Source organism: Phaethon aethereus, assembly GCF_964289735.1.
Source record: "Phaethon aethereus genome assembly, chromosome: 6".
In the NCBI taxonomy this organism is placed as follows: Eukaryota; Metazoa; Chordata; class Aves; order Phaethontiformes; family Phaethontidae; genus Phaethon; species Phaethon aethereus.
This window is the reverse complement of record NC_138580.1, coordinates 34,268,509-34,294,847: the sequence shown is the minus strand read 5'-3', so window position 1 is coordinate 34,294,847 and position 26,339 is coordinate 34,268,509. Positions and strand designations below refer to the sequence as shown.

The following is a 26,339-nucleotide window of genomic DNA, read 5'->3' as shown; positions in this document are numbered from 1 at the left end:
TGGTCTAACATCCTCTGCTTCCCTACCATCACATTTCATCCACTGCCACCTACTAAGGCTGTTGGTAAAAGCAGTGGTTGCTGTTGTTTAAAGCAGATCCTGCACAAGTGCCTCCTCACTTGATTTGAGGACATCAAGAGATGATGCACTGACCTCCTCCTCCAGCAGCTTCATGGAGCAGTTCATCGCTTGCCTGTGAACGGCACCTGCCTGCTTCCCAGTCCGCTAGACTGGAAAGGTCTTCAGTTCCCCACATTGTCTCTGTGTTAGCTGCCACCAAGTCACCTCTCAACCCTTTTGCGGATAAACCACACAGACAGGGCTCTTTAAGACCACCGCTGCAGGAGCAGGTCCCTATGGATGTGATTTAATGATGCGGGGCCGTATTGTGGATTTATCAAAGCCCTGGGTAAAGGGGGCCTTGCGGTTTGTGCTTCCTTCTTTTGTGCCGGGATTGAATAAACCTGCGTTAACCCCGTTCCTAGAATAGATTAAATCCCTCTTTGTGCTAACTCAGTCTTTGTTTTTGGCACGCCACTGATGTTCCCTTCACTGGGATCCCCGTGTTTGAGAGGGATGCTGCCGGCCCCGTGGGAGCGGCTTCCTCCCCCTTCAGAAACCAGCCATGCAAAGGAATAAAGTCGTCGTTTCTCTCCTTGCAGCTCATGACAGAGCACTTAGAGGATGAGTTAACCTTATTATTATTGTAATTCAGTGTTGAAAAAAAGTTGGTGTCAGTTTAGAGATTTGTGAGGTTCCCGCCAATTAGGCTGCGTGCCGGAAGGCAGAGGGGAGAATGCTGTATCCATCACACATGGCACGGCACAAGCGGAGCAGGTGTCACCCCTTCTGTGAGAAATTCCTCCCAACGGCTCAGCCGAGGCTCGCTTTCCCTCCCATCCGCCTCTCCTTGGGTTACTGATTAGTGCCAATGCTGGCGGTGGTCAAAAATGTACAGTGGCTCCTCTCTATGTCTTCCCGTCTGAAAAAGTAAGTATGTCTGAGAGGTGCAATTTATTCTTTAATACCGGATTAAACAGAGATGGAAATAGCATCCCAGTATGTGGATGTCAGAGGCAGAAGATGCTTCTTTGTATGACCAAATTGTGTCTCCTTCACAGCAAGCAGGCATTGGATCTGCAGAATGAGGCAGAGGGTGGCTGGGAGGGATGCTGACATAGGAAGCATCTCTACATTCAGCGCTATCTTCCAGGGCCCGCAGAAAGAGGGATTTGTCACGCTGTGCATATGATGGAGGAAACCAGGAGCCAGACTGTTGTCCCTACTGCACAGCCCGGTGCAGCACAAACACATGCTTCTCCCTAGCAGCAAAACCAAACAGCAGCTATTCCCAACCAGTCCCGGTCTAGCACGCAGCGACACAGCAATATTAGTTAACTTAGTTAAGTGGTGATTAAGGAACAAAATTCCCCAAACTTGACCAAGTGGGGTCCTGCTGTTTCCGCTTTGCGTACTACTATGCAATTTCTGTATCAAAGCAGCCTTGCTAGTGCAGCACCAGGAGAGCGGCTTGTTTATATGTAGATGCAGCTATATGACATTTCAAAATGCCATACATTTGCATATGAAGGTTCCACTTTCTTTTCCTCCTTCGAGTAAACAGAGTCTACTGTGACTCCAAAGCAGTGCTTTCATTCAGTTGGAGCTTTCCGAGAACCGTGCTCCTTAAGGAGCTTAAAAAAACCTGAAACACCTCATTTTCATAACTTGGCAACCTTGGCTATCAATAGTGTCTATGGGCAGGTCTTTTGATTTATAGCTGTATCTTTGATACCAAACTGAGCACAGAGAGCAAAACTGCAAGACCTTAACATTTCATATGAAATGGCTACAGATAATCTGCAATACAAATCGATATTTGCAAATAGGCCTCAGACATATGATGGAAGCTTGTGGTCCTCCTAAAAAAGGCTGTGGGTCACATTCATTATAGCTATGAAGATGGTATTGATTTTTGTCACTGATCTTTCACTTGAAAACAAGAGCAAGAGTTTGTTGCAAGAGCTGCTGGGGAGCTCTGAAACTGCAAATCTAATATGAAACCACAACCTTATGTAACGCCGGGAAAGCCAAGTGGACATTATATATTCAGCTTTCTCGTCAAAGAAAGATAAGGCTGAAGCAGATGGTATGTGGGCAAAGTTTCAACCTGAATACATTGCCTTCTAAAAACCAACAGTGCTAGGAAAACATCCCAATTTCGTGGCACGAGGTGGACAAACACACTACCTGCACATTAAAGAGCCTCGAGGTATGTGTCACTGAGGAGCTGGAAGAGCCTCCGGTTGGCAACGTGTATATGGAAAAACAAGAATCCCAACACCCCACAAGTACCACCTAGCGTGAGTAGTATGAACTATGTATAATACACATATTGAGCACCGTCCTCGAATGCATTTGCGCGGGGCTGCGCAGCCAAGGCGTAAGCTGAAGGAAGCCGTCTTTCAGCATCACCAGGCGGCGTGGGAGCGCTGATGGCATGTGGAGCGGATGGCGGAGTCACCAGACATCAGCTGTCCCCCTCTCTCGTAGCTCAGCCCTGCTCCGTGGCTGTGAGCAGGGCTCCTCCGCATCCCTGCTACCCCGTGGGTGGGCACACGCCGAGGGGAGGACGAGCCGTCCTCTCCAGCGCCTGTTCCTCCTGCTGTTGGGGGACAGTGACAGGCGCTTCCCGACTGCGACAACAGGAAAAGAACCCCCGGCAGTCACCTTTAACTACCACCGCGGTCTTGGCTTATGGCGTTTCACTCATCTGCCACTGCGTTTCTAAAGGACTTCACCCACCTCCTGTGCCGACTGGCAGATAGCATCAAACATGACAAATGGGATGAGGTGCCAAAAAGCTGATAAATACTTTTGATATGGCCCTAAAAATAGTGAAGAGATATTTGTACCCTTGTGACACTTCTCCAGGAGTAGATGGATATGCATGACCTAAGTTTTAAGATGGGTGTCAAGAATATTGATGTGTGGAGGGAGCGCGATCATTTCAGTGGCACGGCCCCGGGGGACAGCCGCATGACTAACGATGTCTCCTGTCTCCCAGCCGCAGGCGTGCAGGGAGGGGATTCAGTGCCCATCCAGAAAAAAAGGATCCTGGTTGCCAGTCCAGCTCTGCCCACCTAGGACGTAGCTCTTCCTCTGCGGGGATATCGAAATGGGAGAAAGGGGGACAAGTGCTCTCAGTGTCTGTCTGGTAGGACTACGCGCGCTGGCTGGCACACGGCTCACGCTGGGGCAGGCTGTGACCGCTCTACGGTTCTGAACGGTTATATAGGAATCAAACTTGTCTACAGGCTTATTTCAAAAAGCACATGCAGCGTGGTTCTGATGGAAGAAAATGATAGATTGGGTAAGAGTTATAAACAACAACTTTGATGCAGATTTGTTCTGGAGGATGAGTAACACAGGGCATTGTAGCGCCCTAAGTTACGGCAATTGCTGCCAGGCTAACTCATACTCTCTAAGTGGTCGAGCCTGGCGTGCTTCTGGGAGCATATCCTGTAAATTTAGTTTAGGATTTCTGAACCACCTCTGGAAATGTGGAAATCAAACTCAGTTCTTCCCTCTCCCCTCCAATCCCTACCATAATGTAGATTCCAAAGGTCTAAAATTCATATGTGCAAAGCCGGGTTCCTGAAGTCATTCCCTCTTTGGCACCTGCACAGGTGGCTGGCAGGAATTTTAGTATTGATGCAACTGGTGGCTCTTCCAGTTTTTAAGGACTGCATTGATGAAAATTGCTTTTAAGCAATTTAACTGTGGATCAAGAAAGCATGTTTTCATGTTTGTATGGAGATGCATCTGTATCTACCTGTTCAGAGGAACACACACACTTTATGTGATACAAAGCTGCATTTTCCATCAATCCTCACCCTGTCTCTTCAGCTATGTGAGTGGCTTTTACTGGCAGAAAGATTGGGCAGGCGATCAATGAAACAAAACAGGAGCTTCATTTTGAGAAACTGCTGCAAATAAAAGCGTACCCTAATCCAATTACCAGGCTGTCCCCTAATTTCCAATAGAAACTCCAGGTCTGAATGGATTGTTTTCTGCAGAGATCAATGGATGGCAAGAAGCAGTAGCTGAAAAGGTCTCTGACTTATTTTTAGGCCTGCCAGCACGACATTACGAGCATTTAGTTTTTGATTGCACACTTCAAACAAACTCAAAAAATTACAACTGAAAGCAAGTATGAATGGCAAAACCATCAAAGGTTTGACGGGAGGCAGGGAGACGGAAAGGTTACGGCGGGTACATGACAGCATGGACAAGCAGGTCAGGGACACCATTTTGGCCACAAAGCATCTCCTTTGGTCCTTTTGACAACCTGAAGGTTTCACAGCCCTAGTTTTGCACTAATTTTGTATTCAGTTTTGATTACTAAAAGCAGTCTTTTTTTTTTCCTTTTTTTTGGGGGGCACTTGTCAGTTAAGGTGCTGCCAAGCTGGAGTGTGACACCCATTTGGCTCTCTCCCCTCCTTTCTGATTTTCCAAAGTAGCATCTGTGCTTGTACAAACACGCCGCCCGAGAGAATTCATCCAGGAAGCTGAAGAAAGAGCTGCAGAACTTGGGGGAAGTGCGTGTAAGAAAATAGGAGACTGAAACAAAAATACGTAAGTCCTATATATGGTATTTTGAATGCCTCCTGAATCAAGTGCCTGGCAAATCCCTTCTGCAAAGCTTAGTTATTTTAGTTGCCAGAACATGACCCTGAATGGCCCACGACTACTCAGAGATTTATCTCTTGTTGGCTAAAAGCACGGCTTCAGCCACACTTTTCACTGCTTTTGTTTGGGTTATTCAGAAAAGTAAATACATTTTATTGGCATGTTGCAAAACCGCGATCACTCCTCTGTATAAAGCAAAGCGTTACACTTGCTGAGGGATGAACCCTGCTCAGTTTGCCTCTATTTTTATTCACCTGTGTCCTCTGAGTGCTGCAATGTAAAACTGTGATGGTGATGGGTCCACACAGTCTACAACTTTGCTTTCTGTATCTGCCCAGTTCTACTGTTAAAACCTTTTGTGGCTGCTCGGAGGATCAGTTTTTAGCAGCCTATACATTAGAAATTCCTACTCGGTAATCAGAAGTTCAGTATGTTTCCTTTCCCATGCCTGAGCTGGGAAGACATCCCTTGCTATTCCCAACTTAAAGTATTTGAGGAAACAGTAAAGCAATGTAAAATGCCACTGCAGCCAAACCTGCTATATTCTTTTACCAAATTTGCCACAGATACGCTTTGTTTTCCATCTGTCATGAAACTGTGCAATGGCAGGACAAAGCCAAAAACCTCTTCATGTTCTCATTTTGCAACAAAAGGGTCCAACCCCACCACACAAATTTAAGCTTTTTGTCTTTTACTCAAATGCTGAAGGTCTATCAGGCAGTAACTGGTCTCTGAGATGCGGAGAGGAGACCACCCAATGCTGCAGAACATATGTTGTGCTCATCAGTAGCCTCAGGAGCTGAAAGAGAGCCTTCCAGGGCGCACAGCGCACTGAAGACAGACACTGTGACAGAGCTGTCACCTCTCCGGGTCTGAATGACTGCAAACTCTTCCAGACGCACCGTGTCCTTGAAGTGGCTTCTCCATGGACCCAGCTCAGACTCTGCCTCCTGAAACAAGCCAACTGCAGATGGGCTCTGGTTGCCTTGTGACGTCCCTCTCCCATAAAACTCTTCTCTTCAGACCCCATGCCCGCAGCCCCATCTACACGTAGATGTATTTTGGTGTGACAGGACGCAATGCAAGCGCAGAGCTTGCCCTGAGATTTATTTCCATGTAGAGCAGAATAACTTCTCTACATCACAGAGGTCCTGAGATTCATCACTGGTCACACAGCCCATTTTGAAGCACAGCCAGAAAGGTCTGTTAAGAACATCTTTTTTATAAACGAATACCTGCATTTACTATTTTTATATGCCCATACCTATTATTATTGTCTTACGGAAGTGCCGCTGAAGTGAGCTGTAGAGATGGCATTTGTGTAAATAAAGGGTTTAGTATTTTATCTCAGCACTCAATCCTAGAGCTAATATTCAAAGTGGGAGAAGCTGAATGGAAAAGAAAGGGCAATTTTGGGAAATGGAAAATTTACTAAGAATAAAAATGGATGAAAAAGCCGTACAGAGAAATCACGAAGCCATTAAACTCAATGGCCATTCTCCCACTAGCTGCAGTGACGCCAGAATTTTACCGACTGCCTCTTTAAATCTTATTCACTCTTATAACAGTATTTTAAACCAAACAGCTGACAACCCTCTGCCCAGCGAAAGCCCTTTAAATCACTGAAATGCAGAATGCAAAAAAATCCACAGTGCCAGATGTGTCTAAAAACAGTCACAGTTCTTGTTAAAGCAATCTGCAGAGGAAGATGTTTAGCATACATTATGCCTGACAAAACACTAATAGTTTATCAGTTTTGATATAATAGACTAATAACAAGCCCTTCCATGGCTACTTCATTTGCAGAGCACACAGACAGGCTAGACTTCTGCTACTTGATTTTAGAACAGCGTTTTTTATTTAATCTTTTCCCATCCTACCTAGATGGAGGTACACTTCCATTATTAAATGAAATTGTAAATTAAATACCCTGGTGAGGGGGTGGTTTTGATGTACACCTGACACAGCTTTAAACCACAGACAAAATAAAAGAGGGAGATTAAAACAATAGGGAGCGGTTTAACTTTTCTTTCCCTCATGAAAAATATTTTGCCATTATATAACGCTGTCTAAAACGGCTACGGCTGGTGATAGCAGCAGGAGGCAAAGAAGTGCATTTCGATTCAGTGCTGGTAACGTTCTGAAATGCACTGCCACTGGTTGTGTAACAGCACGTTTCACTTACAGCTGTTATACTCACAGGAAGAGAGTTTCACACTAACATGAAGCTCGTGGGTACGCGGTAAAATGACAGCCCAAGTGTGTAAGAAGTCACCTTACTAAGCAGGTAAATGCTGCGTTTCAAAACCTGAGTTTTTAAGAGCGCTTCGGCTTGCTCGGTGGTACAGAGTTTGCACCTCAAACGGCCGAGGCTGCGTTTCTCCCAAATGCAGAGAAATGTTTCTATGGAAAGAAGCAGTGGAGATGGTATAGCTGATATTCAAAATGCTGCCTCTCCCACAGCATTTCCTACTGCCTATAAACCATTTCCATTTTTCTTAAGTAACAAATTTCTGTCGCTAGTGGCTTCAGTGTCTCGCACACTAAATATTAAGAAATACAAAAAGAACAGGTACATCGCAGTGCTCAAACAATCACTGTGAGATACAGGTTTTCGCAGATGTATTCAATGAAAATAAGTGCAATCATCAGCAAAGTGAAAATGATGCAACAAGACATTCATCTGTCTTTACTCTCTTTACTCAAATCTATTAAACTAGAGAAAAATTGTTACTTGTCTCCATGTAGTCTAATTCTGAAGGTCTACTAAAAATAAACACACCAGCTCCTTCTTTTCTTCCCCAACCGTATTTCTTTTCATTCTACCAGATGCATTTACACTTCCTGAGCCTAGGTGAAAGCCTTTGTTATCTTAAGGCTCAGGTTACCATTTCACGTGTCTAAATGATCAAATTATCTTGTGTTTGTATTGTAATTTGACATGACGATACTCCTTCTAGAAAAGATGATGTTTCAGTCAGTTCTAAGTAGCAACTTTCCTTACTATACAACTTATTTATTCCAACTGTCATATGCTTTCATCTCATGATATTTTGATATTTAATATTTCATAGAGAATGCCAAAACATCCCATGAAACAAAATTCTGAAGAAATTCAGTTCTATGAATATTTCAAAATATTTTTTTCACATTTTTAGACTAGATCAAACACAAATATTTAAATGTTGATGTTTCCTGAAAATGGATATTCTAGCATCTCATTATAACTTTAACTTGCAAATTCTTGGGAAGGCTCTGTAAACCTAGATTTTTCAGATTTTCAGTAGATACAGAAACTAGGCCTAAAATAGAGTTGCTAGGAATAAAAATACACTGTAGTACTCCTTAATATCCATTGACTAATTCAACCTGGTGTTGTGGATAGCAAACAGCTGCTGTGCACCATCTCAAACAGCACCCTTCAAGCATGACTCTTGAGCTCATCAAGGTGACTGGAGCCCAGAGGCAGAGTGGCACCGAGGGTGAGAGAAATTCCTCACCAGATCCAGACAACGGGATTAATTTTCCCAGCCTATTCCTTGGGGAAGATTGACAGAGTCTTGTCTCAAACACCGTTTTTAGTTTCCTTTCTTGTAGGGGAGGCAGGAGAGTTGAGAAGTGAAAGAAGATGCTGTCAAGAGGGAAATGCATTCAGCAAGATGTCAAAAAGCCAAAGACACTTAGTTTCTACCACCTTCCTGGCATGTTGATGAAGTGCTGGGAGTTACAGACTGATGCCTAAAACAGCACCACAGGTGACACAGGCTGAAACCCAGCCATTGTAGCAGAGTATCAGAAGAGTCACGCGTGCCACCACCCTCGCTGCAGTAAGTCTCAGACTGTACCTACACATTTTTCTTGATCCTACAGAAGAACCAGGCTGCATGGTTCTTCTAGGCCCCAAAGAGAGAATAATCTGAGCTTCCCTGTGACTTCTGATACGAAGTGGGTTTGGGGCTGCCTGCAGTAAATTTAAGTACAGATCTGTGAAAGCCACCTCATGGCCAGACTCTTCCTGTATTGTTAGCTGGAGTTAATATAGAGCCCTGTTATTTAATGCTGGTGTATCTCAAAGGAGGGGCCTGGAAGTGGGGGGTATCTCATCTAGGAAGTGGCAAAGACACAGTATGAACTAGGTGCCACAATGTGATTTAGTCAGATATAAAATGACCTTTTTTGATAACCGTAAATCCCTTCACAATGGCGGAGCCCACACGCTCTGTGGGGCCAAGTATTATGGTGCATATTCCGTGTGTTCAAGGCAGCTGCACAGTGGTTGTAGGTCATGTTGCTGCATCTTCATTTCCATAAACCTCTGAAAACAAAGGTTGGGAAAAACAAATTCCCAGAGTGACTTTAACTAGAGCATAACAACTAGCATGACTGCAAACCATGAAAGTGTTTTTCCGAGGGTCCCTTCCTGCATTCATTTCTTTTGGGTATCCCTTGCCATTAGAGGTCCTGTTTAGAAAAGAGGTATCTTGTTAAAGACAACTTGAGAAATCAGGGACATTCCAAGTTGCATTGAGTTTTAGGGATCACATTTTTATGTGTAAGCAGGGAAGTGTCTATTTATTCTGCAAGTTCTACCTCCCTTTGAGCTTATTCATTCTTCTGATCAAAACACTGATACTGAGCAGAGGACAAAAAGATCAGCGGGTACTGAAAGGCTCAGATTTGCTCGGGAAGATGGATTTCTCTGCTCCAAATAAGACAAAACATATGTAAACCATACATGATGTGTTTATGGACCGGGACACAAATGGAAGAATCTGTAGGAACGCCTACGTGAACTCACATCTGCTCATCTCTACTGCACGCATTGTTTCTGTTTTTATCCATAACCTTTAACAGAACAAAATGTTACAGAAGACTGCTTACATGATAGAATAAAGGGAAAAACAACCAGGAAGATACATGGTCTTGGGGAAGCAGAAGAAGTGGGAGTCAGTGTTTAGAGCAAGCTTTATGAATTTTACACAGTTCTGACGGAAACCCCAGATGCAAAGCTCTACTTGCATTACAAACTCCACCTGCACCCCAAATCTTGACAAAGCTTTACCCCTGAATTCATTTCCAGGACTTAAATACTTCAGGGATGCTGACAACAGTAAAATAGCCTGGTCCGATTTTGTATTTTTTAGGCTGCCCATGCCAATATTGGTTACAAATTGGTACTTGCTTTTCCTGTTTACTTCCTACAGATCAAATTCTTAGCCTGGACACAGTGAGTTTTCAGGCTAGTGAGCTTCGACGCAAATCAAATAGCTTGCTTTATAATGTTCACCCACATCATTACTGATTTTGTTTATTATGGGAAGAAAGCACAAATGAATTCGGCAACTTTTGATTCACATTCATTAGTGACTAGATTAAGGGCCAAGCTTTAAAGGTACAAATGGAAATGCTCTTTTTCCTTGAGCTACATCAGTCTAGGTAAAGAGATGTCTTATCAGTTCACCTGAGACCTAATTTAAGTTTTAATGCTAACAATTACAGGTTCCATGAGCATGACACTGGGAGATCGTAAGTAATGAAAAGGCACAATTTCTCTCATTATAAAACCACAAAAAAACAGAAATCCCCAAAAACCAAGGCACATTTTACCAAGCTTAGCATACGTAATTCAAAGTTAAAGGAGAACTCTCATAAAAAGTGAGGTATTCTCTTGAGGCTGGCAGATTAAATGAGCAGTATTTCTCTCTCCCTATTGCTTGTTTTTAAAATCTCCATAAGCCTGTTTTCATTTTGCATGCTCCTCAGGAAAAGACTGTTAGGAGTAAGTGCTGTTAAATCACATAGCGCAGTGCTCCGGAGTGCTGCAGCTTCCTTCCTGGCACGGAACTTGTTTGTGAGGCTTCTACGTGATCTCTACCTCAGTGTGCCCATCCCCTCTTCCAAACAATACTGTATAGATTTTAGTAAGTTGGAGCCTAGCAAGATCTAAAGGTACATTTGAGAATGTTCTATAGAAGAAAAACCTTTAGGATAGCCTATGGTGCAGTGCCCACTGCTAGACAATTACATTAATGTCCCCGTTTTTCGTATTTTAGAAATAAAGCATCTGGTCCTCCTGATGACAGAAAAATGCTGGAGTGGGACTTTCCACACTCTACCTTTTGAAAACCAGAAGCTAAATTACAAAAAGAAGCAGCAGCAATTTTTCATTGAAAAAAGCACCCAGGACAAGCGAAGGTTTGGGGGCCAAGTGGGTAGCTGGGGCTGACGCTGTTGCCTACTCAGATGTCAGTTCAGAAGTAGCTGACAGTAAAATTTATTAACCTACCAGTTTGTCTCTCTACTTTTTAAATTTTCTTCTGGCTATCAACAACAGCGGAGGAGCTGCAAGGCAGCGGAATGGCTGGAGAACTCCATGCTATCAGAATACGGTGGTGTCTCTCTCGCCTCTGAAAATCACTCAGAAGAATCACAGAATAGGAATAGTTTTCTTATCTGTGTTTTATAGTACTGCATAAATTAAACTAAACTACACACAGTTATCATTCCCAAGTAAACACTACACTACTTTCCATGATGGTAAATTTGACCTTGAGTTTGAAAGCCTCCACGTTCTACGCAATGAGCTGAGACATTTCCTCTGTTTTACGTTTTGAAAACTTTTTGTATCAGGAGTGCCTGGATTAGGTAGGCAAAACAAGACCAAAATGCCTTCTCCGCCTGCCTTTATTAGGAAATTATCATATAAGTGGAGACCGGATCTCTTCTTACATCATCTTAACTTTATATGCCCCAGACTTCAGCTATTTGTAGACATTTACGCCTCTGAATGATCAGACGTCTTAAAGGACATTCAGGCACGTGAGGCATAATACGGTCACATATCCTGGAGGGCGATGCCCTCGTCGCATTCCTCAAGTCACAGGCCAAAAAAACCTAAATCGTATGGTCTGAAATACAATCTATACTGTTTGTTTTTTTCTTTGTTTTGTAGAGCTCATCTGCCACTTTTTGTGGACTTTCACTGTGCATAAAACTTATGCGTATTTTCTTAGAACCTTGCACTTGTAAAGGCAACTAGCAATTGCAGTAACATTTAAAAGCTTCATGTTTTAAAGAAACGTATCAATCGTTATTATTCTTGTACTCCCAAATGCCAGGAGCCTATGTGTGTGAGCACAGGCGGAGGCTGCAGCTAGACCACATTCATGCTGCCACACAGCTGTCAAAATATTAAAATGTGTTTTTTTCAATTTTTAAGTGATTTGATGGAAAAGCAGGAACGCTTCCTAAATAATCTATTTGCTTAGTGTGACAACCTCTGACTTGGGAGACCGCAGAATCGAAAGCCAAGCAAATCTGCATATGCAAGGATGCAATTTCCCCAGCGTTTTTACAAAGCTGCAGATGAGAAATGGTTTCTCTCTAGCTGTGATGGATGCGTGGCACTCAGCTCTATGTCTCACTTGCTAATTCCATTAAGAAGAAAGGAAAGCCTGGTTCACAAAGGCAGAGCAAAACTGCATGACAGTTTATATCCCATAGCTAAGCTCTGGGGCTTTATTATTCTTCACCAGTTCAGGAAACGGCTGACATGGTAGCAGACACAAAATTTAATTTAAAGGGACAATGCCAAGTGGTTTACACTTCAAAACTTAGCCTACTTTGAAAATGTTATAATCTGGAGAAGGAATCTAGTCTGAAGTTCTCATATTTTATTCCTGAGGAAAAAAACCTAACTGTCACTCTCTATAGAAATCCAGTGCTGCTGTTCTGACTCCTGGCCGCTCTCCAGACCGGGTACAGTCAGTGAGGATGACTGTGACTGAATTCGGCGGGCTCTGTATCGAGCCTGTGAAGAAAGGGAGGCATCACACCCCAGTGCTTCTCACATGTGCTGGGTCAGTGCACCGCTGCCAGTCCTCCACGTTCTCTGTGACAGGCATGGCTTGTTCTTCCTGTTCAGGGGACTAAGAAGTTAACGATGCAGAGTGGCGGACTTTAGTAAAGTTTTAGGGTAGTTTTCTTTTCTCAAACATAAATATTACTTTATATTTGTTTTGGAGCCCAAAGACTCTTGGACTTTTGAAAAAAGTCTTTGAAGAGTTCAAGACTCTTCTTTATCCTTGGAGTGGGAAATCTGCGATGGCTCCCATGGCCTTCATCCCACAGCCCTGACCCAGCCAAAGGAAAATGATTGTTGATACAGATGGATTTTGCCCTTTTTGGTGGAGTGTTCAGTTTGCTCGGGCAACACAGCCATCTGCCGGATTACTCGCCCGAGCACCTCCAGTACTGCCAGGAAGGTTCCAGTGCCAGAAAGCAGTCTGAAAAAGATCCAAGCCTGTCGTGTAGATTTGAAATCCCATGGGAAACCACAGGGGAGAGCAGGGAAGAGAGCATCCATGAGCAAAGGTGCAGCACTTTATGCTTGTTCATGCCTCCTGGGCACAGCAACAGCATCACCCAGCGGGGCCACGGCACTGCCTGCAAGAGAGTCCCCGGACTAGCCAAGACTGCAGAAGGCACCGCCTGAGGCTGCTGCCAAGGCAGAGTGTTCCGCCGTCGAGGAACCCACAAATACGGCTCAAACTGACCATTGGCGGACGTGCATTTTTCACCGGAGACTGTCGGCGCTGAAAATGCTTCCTTCCCCTTTCCATCAGCTTCGCTGCGCTGCTGGCGTTCGGCTGCTGAGACTTGATCTAATCAATGCTCTTATAGGGAGGTTTGTCTGGCCTGGAAGATGGTATTATTGAATAGGTCTATCAAATTTGTCAGTGTCTTTGCTGACAATTTTCATGAATATATAACATTGAAATACGGCTCATCCATACTGACTTATTCTTTATAGTGCTCAAAATGGCTTGAAAAAAAAATCTGTAATTTGATAATGAGATAGGATAAAATCAGCTAGGGGGATAATTGCTAATATCCAGCTCTTAAGAAGGGATATAAATATTGAAGAATAAAAATAAATAGGCAAATGAATACACAAAATGAAAGCTCCTTTACTGCCTAGACTGAATGCAAAAATGCCACTGAAACAGCCAACTTCTTTACACATATAATGAGGAAATTCAAGAAAACATCAATCACAGGACTTTCAGCTCAGACACTACATTCCAAAACATACATTATACTTAAAATGTTTAAAAATGCTGTTTCATGGAAATTGCAAGATATAGTGGATTTGAGGGAAAAATGCCACCCGTTCATTTATTGACTAAAACCAAATCTTATTTCACAAACTTGGTCAACGTCAACAATCTGCCATTTGTTGAAAAAAGTGAAAATCGTCCCAAGTCTGATGAATACTTTAGGGTTTCAGAAAAATGAGAGGCCAGAATTGCACAAGAAGAGATACAAACACACGCGTGTACAGACGCTGTGCTGACACGTATTGCACACACAGCCATGGCAAAAGCGGACTGGTGAACCTGGAGAGGCGGACATCGTAAGAAAAGGGCCACCCACGGCTCACCCTCCCCACGTCTCCTTTGCTGAAAAAGGAGACACTGCTTTTTGGGTGACTTCGACACTAGTCAGGCGTTTCCAATACTAGAGTAAATCTTGCCTGTATAAAGTAAGAGCCCTTAAAAAAACAAGGCAACGCAAATTTAATGCAAAGATTTACGCTCCACAGGAACGAATACTCTCGATTTTGCAAACTGAAAGATTTGCGTGTTGTTTGCAAGTATCAATGGGCTTGAAAGAGCAGGAGGGAGCAAAGACGCTGTGTGAACAGAGGGCTTGAATAGTTCAATATGAAAAAAATCAGCTGGGTGTTGGGACTTGCAGTTGTTTGCAAAGCTGCTGCCTTCCTGGGCCACCACGTTGGGTGTGCGGGGCTGTTCATGGAAAAACCCGCACCACTCACCTACCGCAATCTCTGCAAAGAGCATTTGGCACTGCTGCATTAGCATAATTGACACATCAATTATGCCCACTGCTATTTTCTCCCCTGGGAAAGTCAGTCCATACGAGTCAATGTTTTTAAAAGTGTGTAGTGCTCACGGTCTTGGCGATTTTTAGTGCCATTAAATGGTAGAGAACAAAGGTATTATCTGGAAAGGCACAGGCTCGGGGAAATTGCTTCAGAGGCACAAACGGCTGAGGAACTGCTGCTTTTTCACACAAAGCTCCCCATGGTCAGGGTAGCATTTCCCTTCTGAGGAGACAGGAAGGTAGGGAAAAAAAGTAGCACATACCACATTCCTATAATGGCCACCATCAAATGTTTCTTGAAATGAAAGAACATGAGGATGGCACGGAGCTTCCTGCCTGGCAACAGCTGAAGCCTGAATGTTCACCGAGCCTCAGTGTTATACTGCTGTCTTCCTGTTCACCAACTAGTTCCAAAAGGCTGGAATTGTTACAGATTTTTGATACAGCGGTCCCTCTCCCCCAAGGGTGTCCCGGCAGGTTCATGCCGCAAACATCTGGGGACACTGGACACGTGTGGATTGCCCTCCATGATCTTGCAACTTCCACCCTACACGCTGTCACTGTATGTAAAAATGAAAAATTTAAGCAAGAGTAATAGTTAGGTGCACAAAAAGAAGACATCAGCTGGTGCAAGCGACTGTGCTTCATGTTAAACCAGTGGATGATACCTGAGGAGACCCACCTAGAGGACATAGTTGCTGCCCTTGAAAAGCCCATTGGGGCCCGAGCCCTACCAGAAGCCTCGAGGAGCTGCTTGCAACAGTGCAATGATGGTGCCTTTCTGTGCCAAAGAGGAACCTACTGGACCTCACTGCTGATTCAGGATGTCTCCAGCCCTCCCATGGCTCTAGGGGAGTGAGGTACCCTGTCTCCTCTCCACAGGCTCCCATCACCTCCCGATGGACCATCTGTTCCCACATTCCTTCTGACCTCTCAGCACTTGGAGACCATCTCTGCTACAGACCCGCTCCTCTGTGCCATAGCTCTGCCCTCCTCCCTGCCCAGTAACGCAGTTTCCTCCTGGGTTCCCTGCTCGACTCCCAACACCTGACAACACTTTGCTGCGATCAGTTTTCTTCTACCCACCATCTCTCCTCTCAAGCGTGGGCTGAAATATCATCTCTCTCCTAAGCAAGCACCGTTCTCTTCCTCCTGCCTACCTGAGCTGAAGGTGCCTTCTGTGCGCCTCTTCCTCTGTGACCCGTGACTTGGCTTTCTCTTGTCATCGCTGTGATCTCCTCCTCCTCCCTAACCCGCAACGTGCTTTTCCTCCCTTCTTGTCACAACTCAGTTGCTTCATGCTTAAATGTGCTGTCTCCTCTCTAGGTGATGTGGGTCGCTGCCATCCTAAAGCTGAACCACCAGACAGCAGCAGAGTAGGACAGGTTGCACAACATTTAAACAGGGGCTGCAGGCTGCCATCTTGACTTGGGGATACCAGTGCTCTCCTCAGTTCTCCAGCAAGGAAGATAAAGGATTTAAGACGACAATCTTACTTGCCCTTATATCTAACTTAAAATAAATCATTTTGCCCTACTTGGCCATATCTCCTGCCCAACACAGGATACAGCCCAACCTCAGCCCTTCCAGCCTTTTAAGAAAACTGACTGCTGCCTCACAGAAAAAAGCTGAGAGCAATCAAGGTTTTTAGGGAAAGAGACTGAAGATTTTTCTCTCTTTGCATGACTCTTCACCTGTGGAAGGGCTCCTTGGCAGTAGGAAATACCTGGACCATGGCTCATCTTTTATCTTTTGGCAATTAAGCCCAGCTTTTACTTTCCATAGACATTTCTACTTTCTCTGCTTCATGCTGCAGCCACCCCCAACACCCAGCACTCCTCTGCCTCACCGAGACATCATTTATTCATAGCCCTATGTTTTAATCATCAAGCACCATTTTTAAGTAGGAACAGAACAATCATTTCTAACGGCTGGGTATCCTATTAACGCAGGGACATCATGCACACAGGGCCCTCACAAGAGAACACCATCTGAACTGACTACTGCCAGAGGACTCTCCCGGTGAGAAATGTTAAGACCTATGAAACCACTAGCTGGATTCCACCTAAGTCACGTGGTAAGCTGCTCGGGTAAACCCAGCGATCTGCACCTACTCTCTTTAAATACTTCCAAACACAAAAAAATCACAAACTTAAGCAATGAATGCATCACCTGACCCATTTTCACAGTACCTTCCCAAAGGCTTGAATTCTCAGTGCGAGCTGTGAATATTTGCATGCACGTGCGTGCGCACACACACATTCAATTTCTAAATCAATCCTCCCAGGCAAAGGGTGTAAAAAATGTCTCCCAAACCTCACTAGTATTTACATGTTTTTAATTTCAAACACCATACAAGGCTATTCAGCCGTTATATTTTATTGTAGCTTCTAAATAAATTAAAACCATTTGTCACTTACAAACAACATTTTAAGAACCTTATTAACTTCATAGTTAAACACTGACAGGTAATATTATCTATTATGGCGATGTTTCATGGTATCAAAGCTGTGCTATGCTCTGGATTTTCACTTTCTTAAACCTGTATATTGACAAAAATATGCATAATCTAGTGCACTGATTCAATAATTTTCAGTGAACATCTGCTAATTCTGGCAAATAGTTTACAATACTTATTTTCACTGTCAGAACAGGCGTTTTATGGCCAGAATACCTGTACATTGACAAAAATGGAAGAAGCCCATTTATTAAGAAGAGATTTTCCAGCAAAAGACAGACAGTTAAGCTTAAACTAAACCAAGAAAACCATACTAGAAGATGAGGACACCTCACTTTAGCAACAGAGGAGAAAAGAGACTTACATAGTTCCTGCGAATTGTGATTTTCACAGAATAGGAACCGTACCTGCATAATCTGTTCTTGCGTAATGCCCATCTTCCGATTTTGTAGTTGTTGTAGTGTTATCTGTGTGAAAAGAAACAGGTTGAATTGCCTGGGGAGCCTGTACTTGATATAGACTATGCCCCAGCCACCAGTGCCCAGGCAAACGTAGCTTCGCTTGCATGCACAGCATCGCTGCTGGCTGCAAGGCTCCCCTGGGTCTGCCAGGCGAAAACAGCAGGATCTGGCTTTTTGCAACGAAACATGAAACATCTTCCATTAAGAAAACACATTTTTTCTAACAATATGTGATAACAGATTGCAGCTGGGATAAATATATCAGTATGAAGCAGGATTTGTCATTTCTGCTCTATTTGAAGTAATTGGGGAGTTTTAATATGTACCCTGAAATGAACTACCACGTAGGGTTGTTAACTTTAAAGAGACAGGAATAAACCAGAATGTGTTTAATACACCTGTATAGTACGGCCTTGTAAGTAGATGTACTGAGGATTTATAGGTCAGAAGCTAAGGGGAAAAAAGCTGTTAAGAGTCTGAGCCTCAGTAGACACTTTATTTACGGGAGCTATTTAAAGGCAAATTTTCTTCATTTTTATTTTAGAACAAAATAGAGTTTTTAAAGTCAACTCAAGGGTTACAGGTGATGTAGAAACCCATGAGCTGGATACAGAGAAGCATGGCATTCATAGAGAAACACAGAGAGTCTTGAGCTGGTATTGCCAAAATTTCCTTCCAGGCACCTTCGGCATCTCGTGGGCCCAGGACCGGTCACACGAGAAACTAGGAACAGCAGTGTGTTTTGGAGCATGTCTTTGGCCTCCTGAGATTGCTTCGTGCTGCTCCAGTTAAGGGAGAAACAGAGGATCTATCCCAGGTGGCAAAATGTATCTGAGAGGCTTTCCTGCTCTCCTGCTCCAACTCCTACCCGGAGGGAAGAGCTCTGGGAAAGCTGCTCTGGGTAAAATCCAGATGCCTGATGTTGACACGGGTGCAGGGCTGGATGTGGGAAGGGTTACGCACACCAATCCTTGCGCCTCCCTTGGCATCTGTACCGTGGAGGGCTCTGCCCCTTCCCGCAGCCTGCGCTCTACAATATAAATTGCAAGAGTCTAATGGAAATGTAAGAAGTGCCAAATAAGAAGCCAGCTCCCGTTCTTTTTTTTTTTTTCTGAACAAAAATTGAAAACATTCTTTGAAATGAGTTTTGTTATGAGAGTTACCTTGACATCGACCCAAAGACATGACTTCAATTTTCTCCTGTTTCTGGCATGATGCCTCTTTGATTTGACATGCATTATCATAAGATTTCCCATCGGAAGCACAAAGAGGATTGAAGTTGGTTTGAGAACAGTCAATGTTGCACACACACCTGAAAAGATAAAGAAAGAGAAAAAAGAAAAGGCTAATATGAGAAAGTTTCTTCATGATATCATAAATACATCTCAGAAATAAAAGTGTTTGTATTTTCCTGACTGCACAATGCAAATCAACAGAATGAAGGTGGAAAGTTCTGTCAAGAAGTCATTTGTATTTCTGGATGGAAATGAAATGCAGGGAGAGGGAAGAGACACAGAAAAGAAAAGCAAGCAAAAGGAAAGATAAAAAAGAGGGTTATACATGGAAAACTATGCCACACAATGTCACCACTTGTAATTTCTTGTAAACCAAAGAAGACCCAAGCAGATATGCACGTAATTCAAGCTGCTCTGCCCTCCTGCAATTAAAGACGTCCCAAAATTCACCTCTGTTGAGATGCTGCCCGTAATGCGGTTTTATATTGATTTATGATTTAATTCTGATAATAATTACAGCACCTGTAAGTACTCTGATCATAACAAAGTATGTGATACTGAAGCCTCACTTCACCCTACTGGGATGAAACCATCTGCCAAGACTGAGACTGACACTAGCGATGGGACGGTCCTCTGCTCTGTGCTTAGAGGTGGCAGGATGTCCCCAGCTCCTGGACGCCGTGGGCCTACTCAGTATTAAAATCAGGGGAATGCTGTTTTTGGGAAAGACTTTGTGCACAAGCGCTTTATAAAGCCTTTGAATAACTCAGCAACCAAAAAGTCTTACCCAGGTGTCACCCAGGAAGGACGGTGCCCGCTCCCCACCTGGCAATGTGCTCTGTGCAGCGCCAAGGATCCCACGGCCGAGTAGCGCGTGGGCAAGCACAGGCAGGGCAGCGGCAGCCCTGTCCTTGGGGAGCTTAGGGGCATCTCCAGAGCCACAACAACCCAGCTCGTGAGCTCCTGGGCCGCCCCAAGACATGAACCAAAAGCATAGCGGGGGGGTCGCTTCAAAAGCCAGGTCGGATCTGAACTAACACACTCACGTGGACACATCCTGACCCCAGCAAGCCTTGCCATTGCTCAGAAGATGGAGAAGCCTAATTACTTTCACCAACAGCAGAAGCCTAATTACTTTCCCCTTTTTTCTTTAGGTTTCTCCTATTTCATCATCATTAGTGATGTCAGACACCCTTGGGCACTGGCAAGGGAAAGGCATGCTAATCTTCTGTCCCCCGACTGTGCCATGTAACAGACAGCTCAGGCTCACCAATGCTTGCGTTAGCACCGATGTGATCCTGCTCGGGGACAAGGCCAGAGGTCTAACCTGGCAGCTGCTCCAGCTCTTCTGAGCACGTAGCTGTGCACACGCGGCTATCTAAGCTCTTCCCGGCTCCTTCTGACGTTTACGGCAATGTAATACAACTGATGCTCTACCTCCAGCCCACTGGTCGCGCTGAACCTCACTGCGCCGACTCGACAGCTCTCCCTTTGGAAAGTTAAGTAATGGAAATGTCAGCCTCTAGCCTCGCCGCTTGATTTAAGAAAGTGTTTAAAAGTCAGTTCTCCTCCCATTCGCACCAGGCATCTGGGCACCTTCGACCACTGGAAGTGGAGAGGGATATACGCAAGAGGAAAACTTCGGTGGAAAGAGGAAACGTAGGAAATTAGACAGTGTGGGCTAGATTTTTCCATCATCCCCTTCGGCATCCGGCCTCTGCGAACGTGCCCAGGGTGATGGAAATCAGCGGAATCAGTACTTGTCTTCTTTTAGACTTTCTTTACATTGGGTAGGTCTAATTTCTGCAAATGTTCACAAAATACAGAAAACTTGAGCTCAAAAAGAGGCCAATGGTGAAAAGCTGTGGTCATATATTAAATTTGATGATTTCATAACTAGTTGAAGAACAGAGTCTGGCTCCCTGTGTAACAACTTCCCCACACTGATGAACATACAGAATATAAGAAAAAAATCCAGTCCATTTCCTAAGAACCTCCTTATCAGCGGAATTAGAATGTTCTGCTCCACCGAAATATTAACCGTCGTCATTTCTTCCCGCAGCCGTTTCCAGCTTCCCACCTTAGTCAAACTCACTTCATTAGGAAACATTTACTGCTCAAGCAACAGTAATTCTTTCCACGTAGCTCCACCATTTGCATTTCAGATGGGACACAATCAGCCATATGCTCCCTTTTTGTAATAAGACAGCTCAGAAACAGCTTCACTTCTCTACATTTTGCTACAAAAAATGAATATAGGTTAATATATACTACGTCTCAAGTCAAGAGAAAATTAAGTCAATGAGAAAATTAAAACAAAACGGTGCTCTTTAGGGGAAATCTAAGCAACTTTGGATGCAATTTAAAAAATGCCTAGGGGATGTAGGAACCTATGCTCAGAGTTAGGCACTTAGACATATTTTTAAAGGGTGTTATATGCTTAAAGATGCCTGCAAACACTTTGTGAGGGGTTTCTAAAATCTCAGAGACCTCTCTCCCACTGGTTTCAAAGACCATTGCAGAGCCCATTAGGCATTTATTTGCATCTTTTGATACCTCCCAAAAAACAGTTCCAGAACAACTTTTCTGACCTCCTTCAGTAAAAGTGAGAACAGAACCGAGATTTTTCTCCACCCCTTTCTAAAATCTTAACTGCAAAATCAGCCTGCCTTTCCAAGCAAGATCTCTGTAGCCGCATGCTGCATTAAGAGGACGCACCACACGAGCGCCATGAACCACACGCTACTTGTGCTAACGTCAGATTGCTCGTGCACGAGGGAGAGCAGGAGGGGACAACCTGGGGACGACACTATATGCTCAAGTCTTACAGGATCTCCTGCGTGAAGTTTGATTTTTAGGGTTGACTAGATGGGTGGTAAAAAACTGCTACAGTAAACTTAGCCACCTCAATCTCCTTGCTGCAAGGATCTGTGCGTCATCCACCTCTTGCACAGTTTTCAGCGGACGGCTTCTAACTTGTATCTGCAGTTTCTTACTGCTTTTACACTTATATACCCCAATCCTACTTTAAGGCTGCACAATTAAGTCACCATCAAATATATGTCAGGAAATGCTAAAGGTAGGATTGCATCAGGAAGATTAATGTGCATGGGCTGCTGACTCTGTTTAATTTACAGTGCTCATCTTATCAGGGAAAATGGCAGTATATTCAAACACATTTTTTCGAACTAGAGGAACAAGCAGACTGCCAATTCAACCATACCCTCGAAGTCCAGAAGAGTAAATTACAAAGAAAACGTGGGACATTTACTCCAAACATGCGTGCCCAGGCACACATGGCCACAGAGCATACATCATCCTTTGGCTGGATCCACCAGTGATGTAACAAATACAAAATGAACGGCTCTTAATGTACTTGATTGAATGAAATCCTTGTGGCCATAGGTAAAGGTGCCTTCACTTCTTGAAGCATTAGAGAACACAGAAGTGGGACTGTCTCCTATTAAACAAGCAGAACCAAACCATGACACCCCTACTTGGACCCCAGGGCACACATTAGGTGACAGTCCTAATGGTGTTCAAAACTTCAGATCCCGTGGGACGCAGGAATCCCCTACCCAAAGAGGGCCTCGCCCCAACGCTTTTCATGCCAAGAAATCCCGTCCTGCTCCTAGCTGGCACCCAGTGCCGGCGCTTCCCTTCTCACACTCAACCTGCAGCCTGGCCATGTCCAGCCTCTGCCCTGTCATCTTCTCGCTCTTTCACAAGTGATGAAATCGGAGCGGCCTCATCTCCCTTGGCTGTCGGCTGTGCAGGCCCCCCTGCCTGCGTGGGGCTGGCAGCACGCATCCCACTGCCATGTGGCTGGCTGGCAGGCCAGGGGCCTGCCTGCAGCTTGCCGGTCCCCGAGGCACTTCAGTATGCCTCTAATTTTAAGTAATTTGATCATTTGACCATTTTACCATCCTGGCTATGACTTCTGATTATAGTTATACCAATAAATCTATTTGGTTTCTCTGTTCCAAAGCGTAGTGCTGAAGAAAGCTTGGCAATATAAAGGCTGATGGAGCTTTCCTCGGGCTCAAGAAGCTGCGAGAAGGTCAGTGAGGTCTCCTAGGGGGTCACAGTATAAAACTACCCAAGAGCATACACAAACTAAATGTGTAAGGCTTAACTATGCCTCTGCACTCAGAAAAGCAGCTTTAAAAGCATCTGTGAGGAAGGAGTGCTTCCAAGATGTCAACCGATACCCTGCAGCTCCCCTGAGAAAGGAAGAAATACTGAATGCTGTCCCACAGGCCCGTCGCATCTTCCAAGTAATGGGCTCATATGTTAATTGATTAAAATTTGGGCTGTCACCGTAAGCTATCATTAAACAAGGCTCACTTTCTTATGTCTATTCTTCCAGGTCATTGTGATAGTCTCTGATTAATTCCAGTTCTTTTATGTGCTTTATTTTATTCCATTTCATTTCATGTGATGAAAATCTTGGAGGAGCTGAACATCCAGCAATCCACTTATTTTGGTGACCGTGAAAGCAAAAACATCAAAACAAACTAAAAAGACTGTCCAGTGGGCAAACCTGGGTACCTCCTTGGGTGATTCTGGGTAAACTCCCCGAGGCGCATCCTGCAGCACTGTTGGTGACATTGCTGGACCCACTCATGAGATCATCGCGTCCAAGCAGAAGTGGAGGGTCTCTGCAGACAGAGGTGCAGCTCTGCAGCTAACACGCTGGAGAAGCCCACAAGGCTGCCTATGGGAGGGCTGGCAGAGCTGAACTAAGCCTGAAGCAGGCAAGATGCTGACAGGCACCTCCTTGCGCCTCACTACTGACTTGTGGGGTGCAAGTCGCTGCACTTTGTTCTTTGAGCTTCTGTCAAGGCAGTAACTACAATAAATGTATGAAACAGCACAAGAGAACCCATGTGAATTTTGGGAGCGGCTGTCACTCTTTCACCTGTGTAACACACTTCTCCCCTTCCCAGGGAAATGAGAGAATAGCACAAAGCAGACCAGCAGTTATTGCCTGCACAGATCTTGGCCATGAAAAAACGCTGCCCATACCTCAGAGAGGTCTATGTCCCAGCACCGACGGCAATGTGCTGCACCAGGCTGCTTGGCCAAGCTGGAGCAGGCAACTTGGCTTTCTGTCGAATCAGTCTCTGTAAAAATTAATGGGGTCAATAAACCAGGCATGGGTGAGTACACAGGCTCCTAACTCCCCACTCTTCTGCAAATAACATATGGCGTTATTTTCTGGGCAGAGAGAGTACCTTTGCCTGCAGAGAGCATGACAGTGAAGAGAGGATTCATGGTTATGAAGGACTGTCCCTGGAGGGAGGAACTGTGTTTTAAGGAGGCCTCTCAGTAAAACGAGAGAACGGTTCTTTACCCATGAAGTGTAGAGGAATGCTATAATTATATTTCCTTAGTTCATGAATAAAGTATAATCATTAGTGACACAGTGATGATAAAAAGAACCCCACTCCATGCTTTATCTTTAGTCCTAAGACAACTATTCAGTCTTTATTTTCAGCAATTACTGAAAAATAATTTTAAAAAAATTACCATGCAATACCTGCGCATAGCACGAGGAAGGTTTCATACATAGCTCTCTGATGGCAAGGAAGGAGGACAAATGAGACAATGCTTCTAAAAGACCGGTTTTACTGGGAGCAGATGCAAGCACATTTTTGTCGGAGCGAGATGGCAATGGCAGTTCTTCCCTATTCAACATCTTCTAGTTAGCTCTCTGCAGTTTGGAAACCTGAGAGCATTGTTGGTACTACCTCTGTTTATTAAAGATTCATATTCAGACTTTGCTGGCCATGGGTCATTTGCTACTGAGCAACAGAAACCAGAGCAACAGAAAATTGTGTCTGAGAGATCCGCAAAAAAGTACTTAATGAAATGACTAACGTCTTCAGCCAAGTGTCTCGTTGATTACAGGGTCCAAACAGCAGAACAGCAATAAATCTGCTACAAAGAGAATTGTCAGTCAAGAAAAAAGGCATAAAACCAAACAGAGAGGAAAGTGAGAGCTAAAAATGTGAAAATGCAAATCTAGTGTTATTTTTACTAGTCAGAGCTCTGATATTTGAGCGCATATGCTAATTTGGTCAAGTGTGAGATCCCACCATGTCTCAGTGAGCACTATTTTACAGGCAAAGTGATGTTCCATTCAGCAATCATTTTAAACATGTTGTATATTTTCTCTGTGCAAAAATAAAAAAAGCAAGGAAAAAACCAACAACATTTTGCAGCATAAAAAAGCCCAAAGCCTTCCCTTTGCCATAAAACAGTATATAAATAAAACCACATTTGTTGTACATTTATGATATTTCCACCAGAGACATTTCTCATCTTCCTCTGTTCTGACTAGAAAACCATGATCAGAAACTCCAATTTCTGGTTGGATGTCAGTGTGGTCCTCTCCAAGCCCCCTGCCCCTCCGAGTAGGACATTAAATGCCCATTTAAAGCAAACCTGGCAGTATACGCCTGCATAAAGGGCCTGGCAATCAGTCCCAAATGCCTGCTCTATCATTTGGATTCCTGCAAAGTTTTTCTTTCTGGTACACAGGGCATCTTTGTTGACATTACCAGCAGGCAAGTTGAAATGAAGCCAGGCTTAACATTATGCCTCAGCGTTCGAACACGCATTGTACCGCGGTTCAGCCGTGTGTCAGGAGGCTGGTGGCAGCGCTCATTTACCCAGGCAGCTTTGGGTATGTTTAATATGTCTCAACACAACACCACGCAGAGATACTTGAACTAGCTCTAAGCAGGGACTGGCAAGGTTAACCAGGCCGGGCAGATCTGTGCTCACACGCATCCACCGCCTCTGGGAGCTCCGCTGGCCCACTCAGACCGTCTGTGTGCTGCTGCCTGCAATACCGCTTTACTGGGCCCAGAGCAGTGACAGGCCACCTCTACTACCTCCTTTGGCACCACATTGTGTCATCCTCAAAGCTGCCTGTGGACACAGGAGCTAAACTGGATTGCTCTGAGGGAGCTTGCACGCACCTGTGTTTCAACATCAGTCTCGAAAGGACCACATAAATACCAGCCCATTTACAAAGACACCATTAAGCTTTACAGTAATCTCATACAGCCCTGTAGCAGCAATGACTTGGTACTATTATACCCGTTTTACAGAGAGGTAAGTTTTAGTGTGAAGTCCTAGCACTCTCAATACAGTCAACAGGGACTTTTGATAGCTTTGCCGAGCTCAGGTACACTACAGTGGTGTCTGCCGCGTGTGGAGCCCAGCCCAAGAGGATGGCACTGAATGATGTCTCCAGCTAGAAGACAAAACTGCCTGGCATCCTTGCCTGATTTTGCATAAAGCTGAACATCAGGTACGCAGACACACACATATATATAATAGTATATATAAAATGCACCCATAATGCACACAGGCATGCAATTTTTTACACTTGCTATGAACCATACCCTACAACCTGCCTGTGCTTGCCAGGAGATTGAAATCCTATCACCGCACTCTTAAGAACATCATTAAGAATAGAGACGCTGCGTGTCTCCTTCAGAACAAACTTTGCTGTCTTTTTGAGGCTGATGCAAAACTTTAGCTGCAGTGCAGAACAATAAACAATACATATTT

The 26,339-nt window shown here is 44.3% G+C and overlaps 1 protein-coding gene across 2 annotated transcripts in view; it reads right to left on the bottom strand.

Annotated features, from left to right (window-relative positions):
* Positions 1 to 26,339, bottom strand: part of TMEFF2 (transmembrane protein with EGF like and two follistatin like domains 2) — a 130,558-nt gene that overhangs the window by 14,975 nt on the left and 89,244 nt on the right. The window contains exons 6-7 of one of the 2 annotated variants that reach the window (XM_082001467.1): positions 18,681 to 18,829; positions 17,464 to 17,523 (exon numbers count right to left, since the gene is read on the bottom strand). In XM_082001467.1, the coding sequence (XP_081857593.1) occupies positions 17,464 to 17,523; positions 18,681 to 18,829 (209 nt within the window). Of the gene's footprint in view, positions 1 to 17,447; positions 17,524 to 18,680; positions 18,830 to 26,339 lie in introns of both variants that reach the window. The other variant, XM_082001468.1, reaches the window with a different exon arrangement.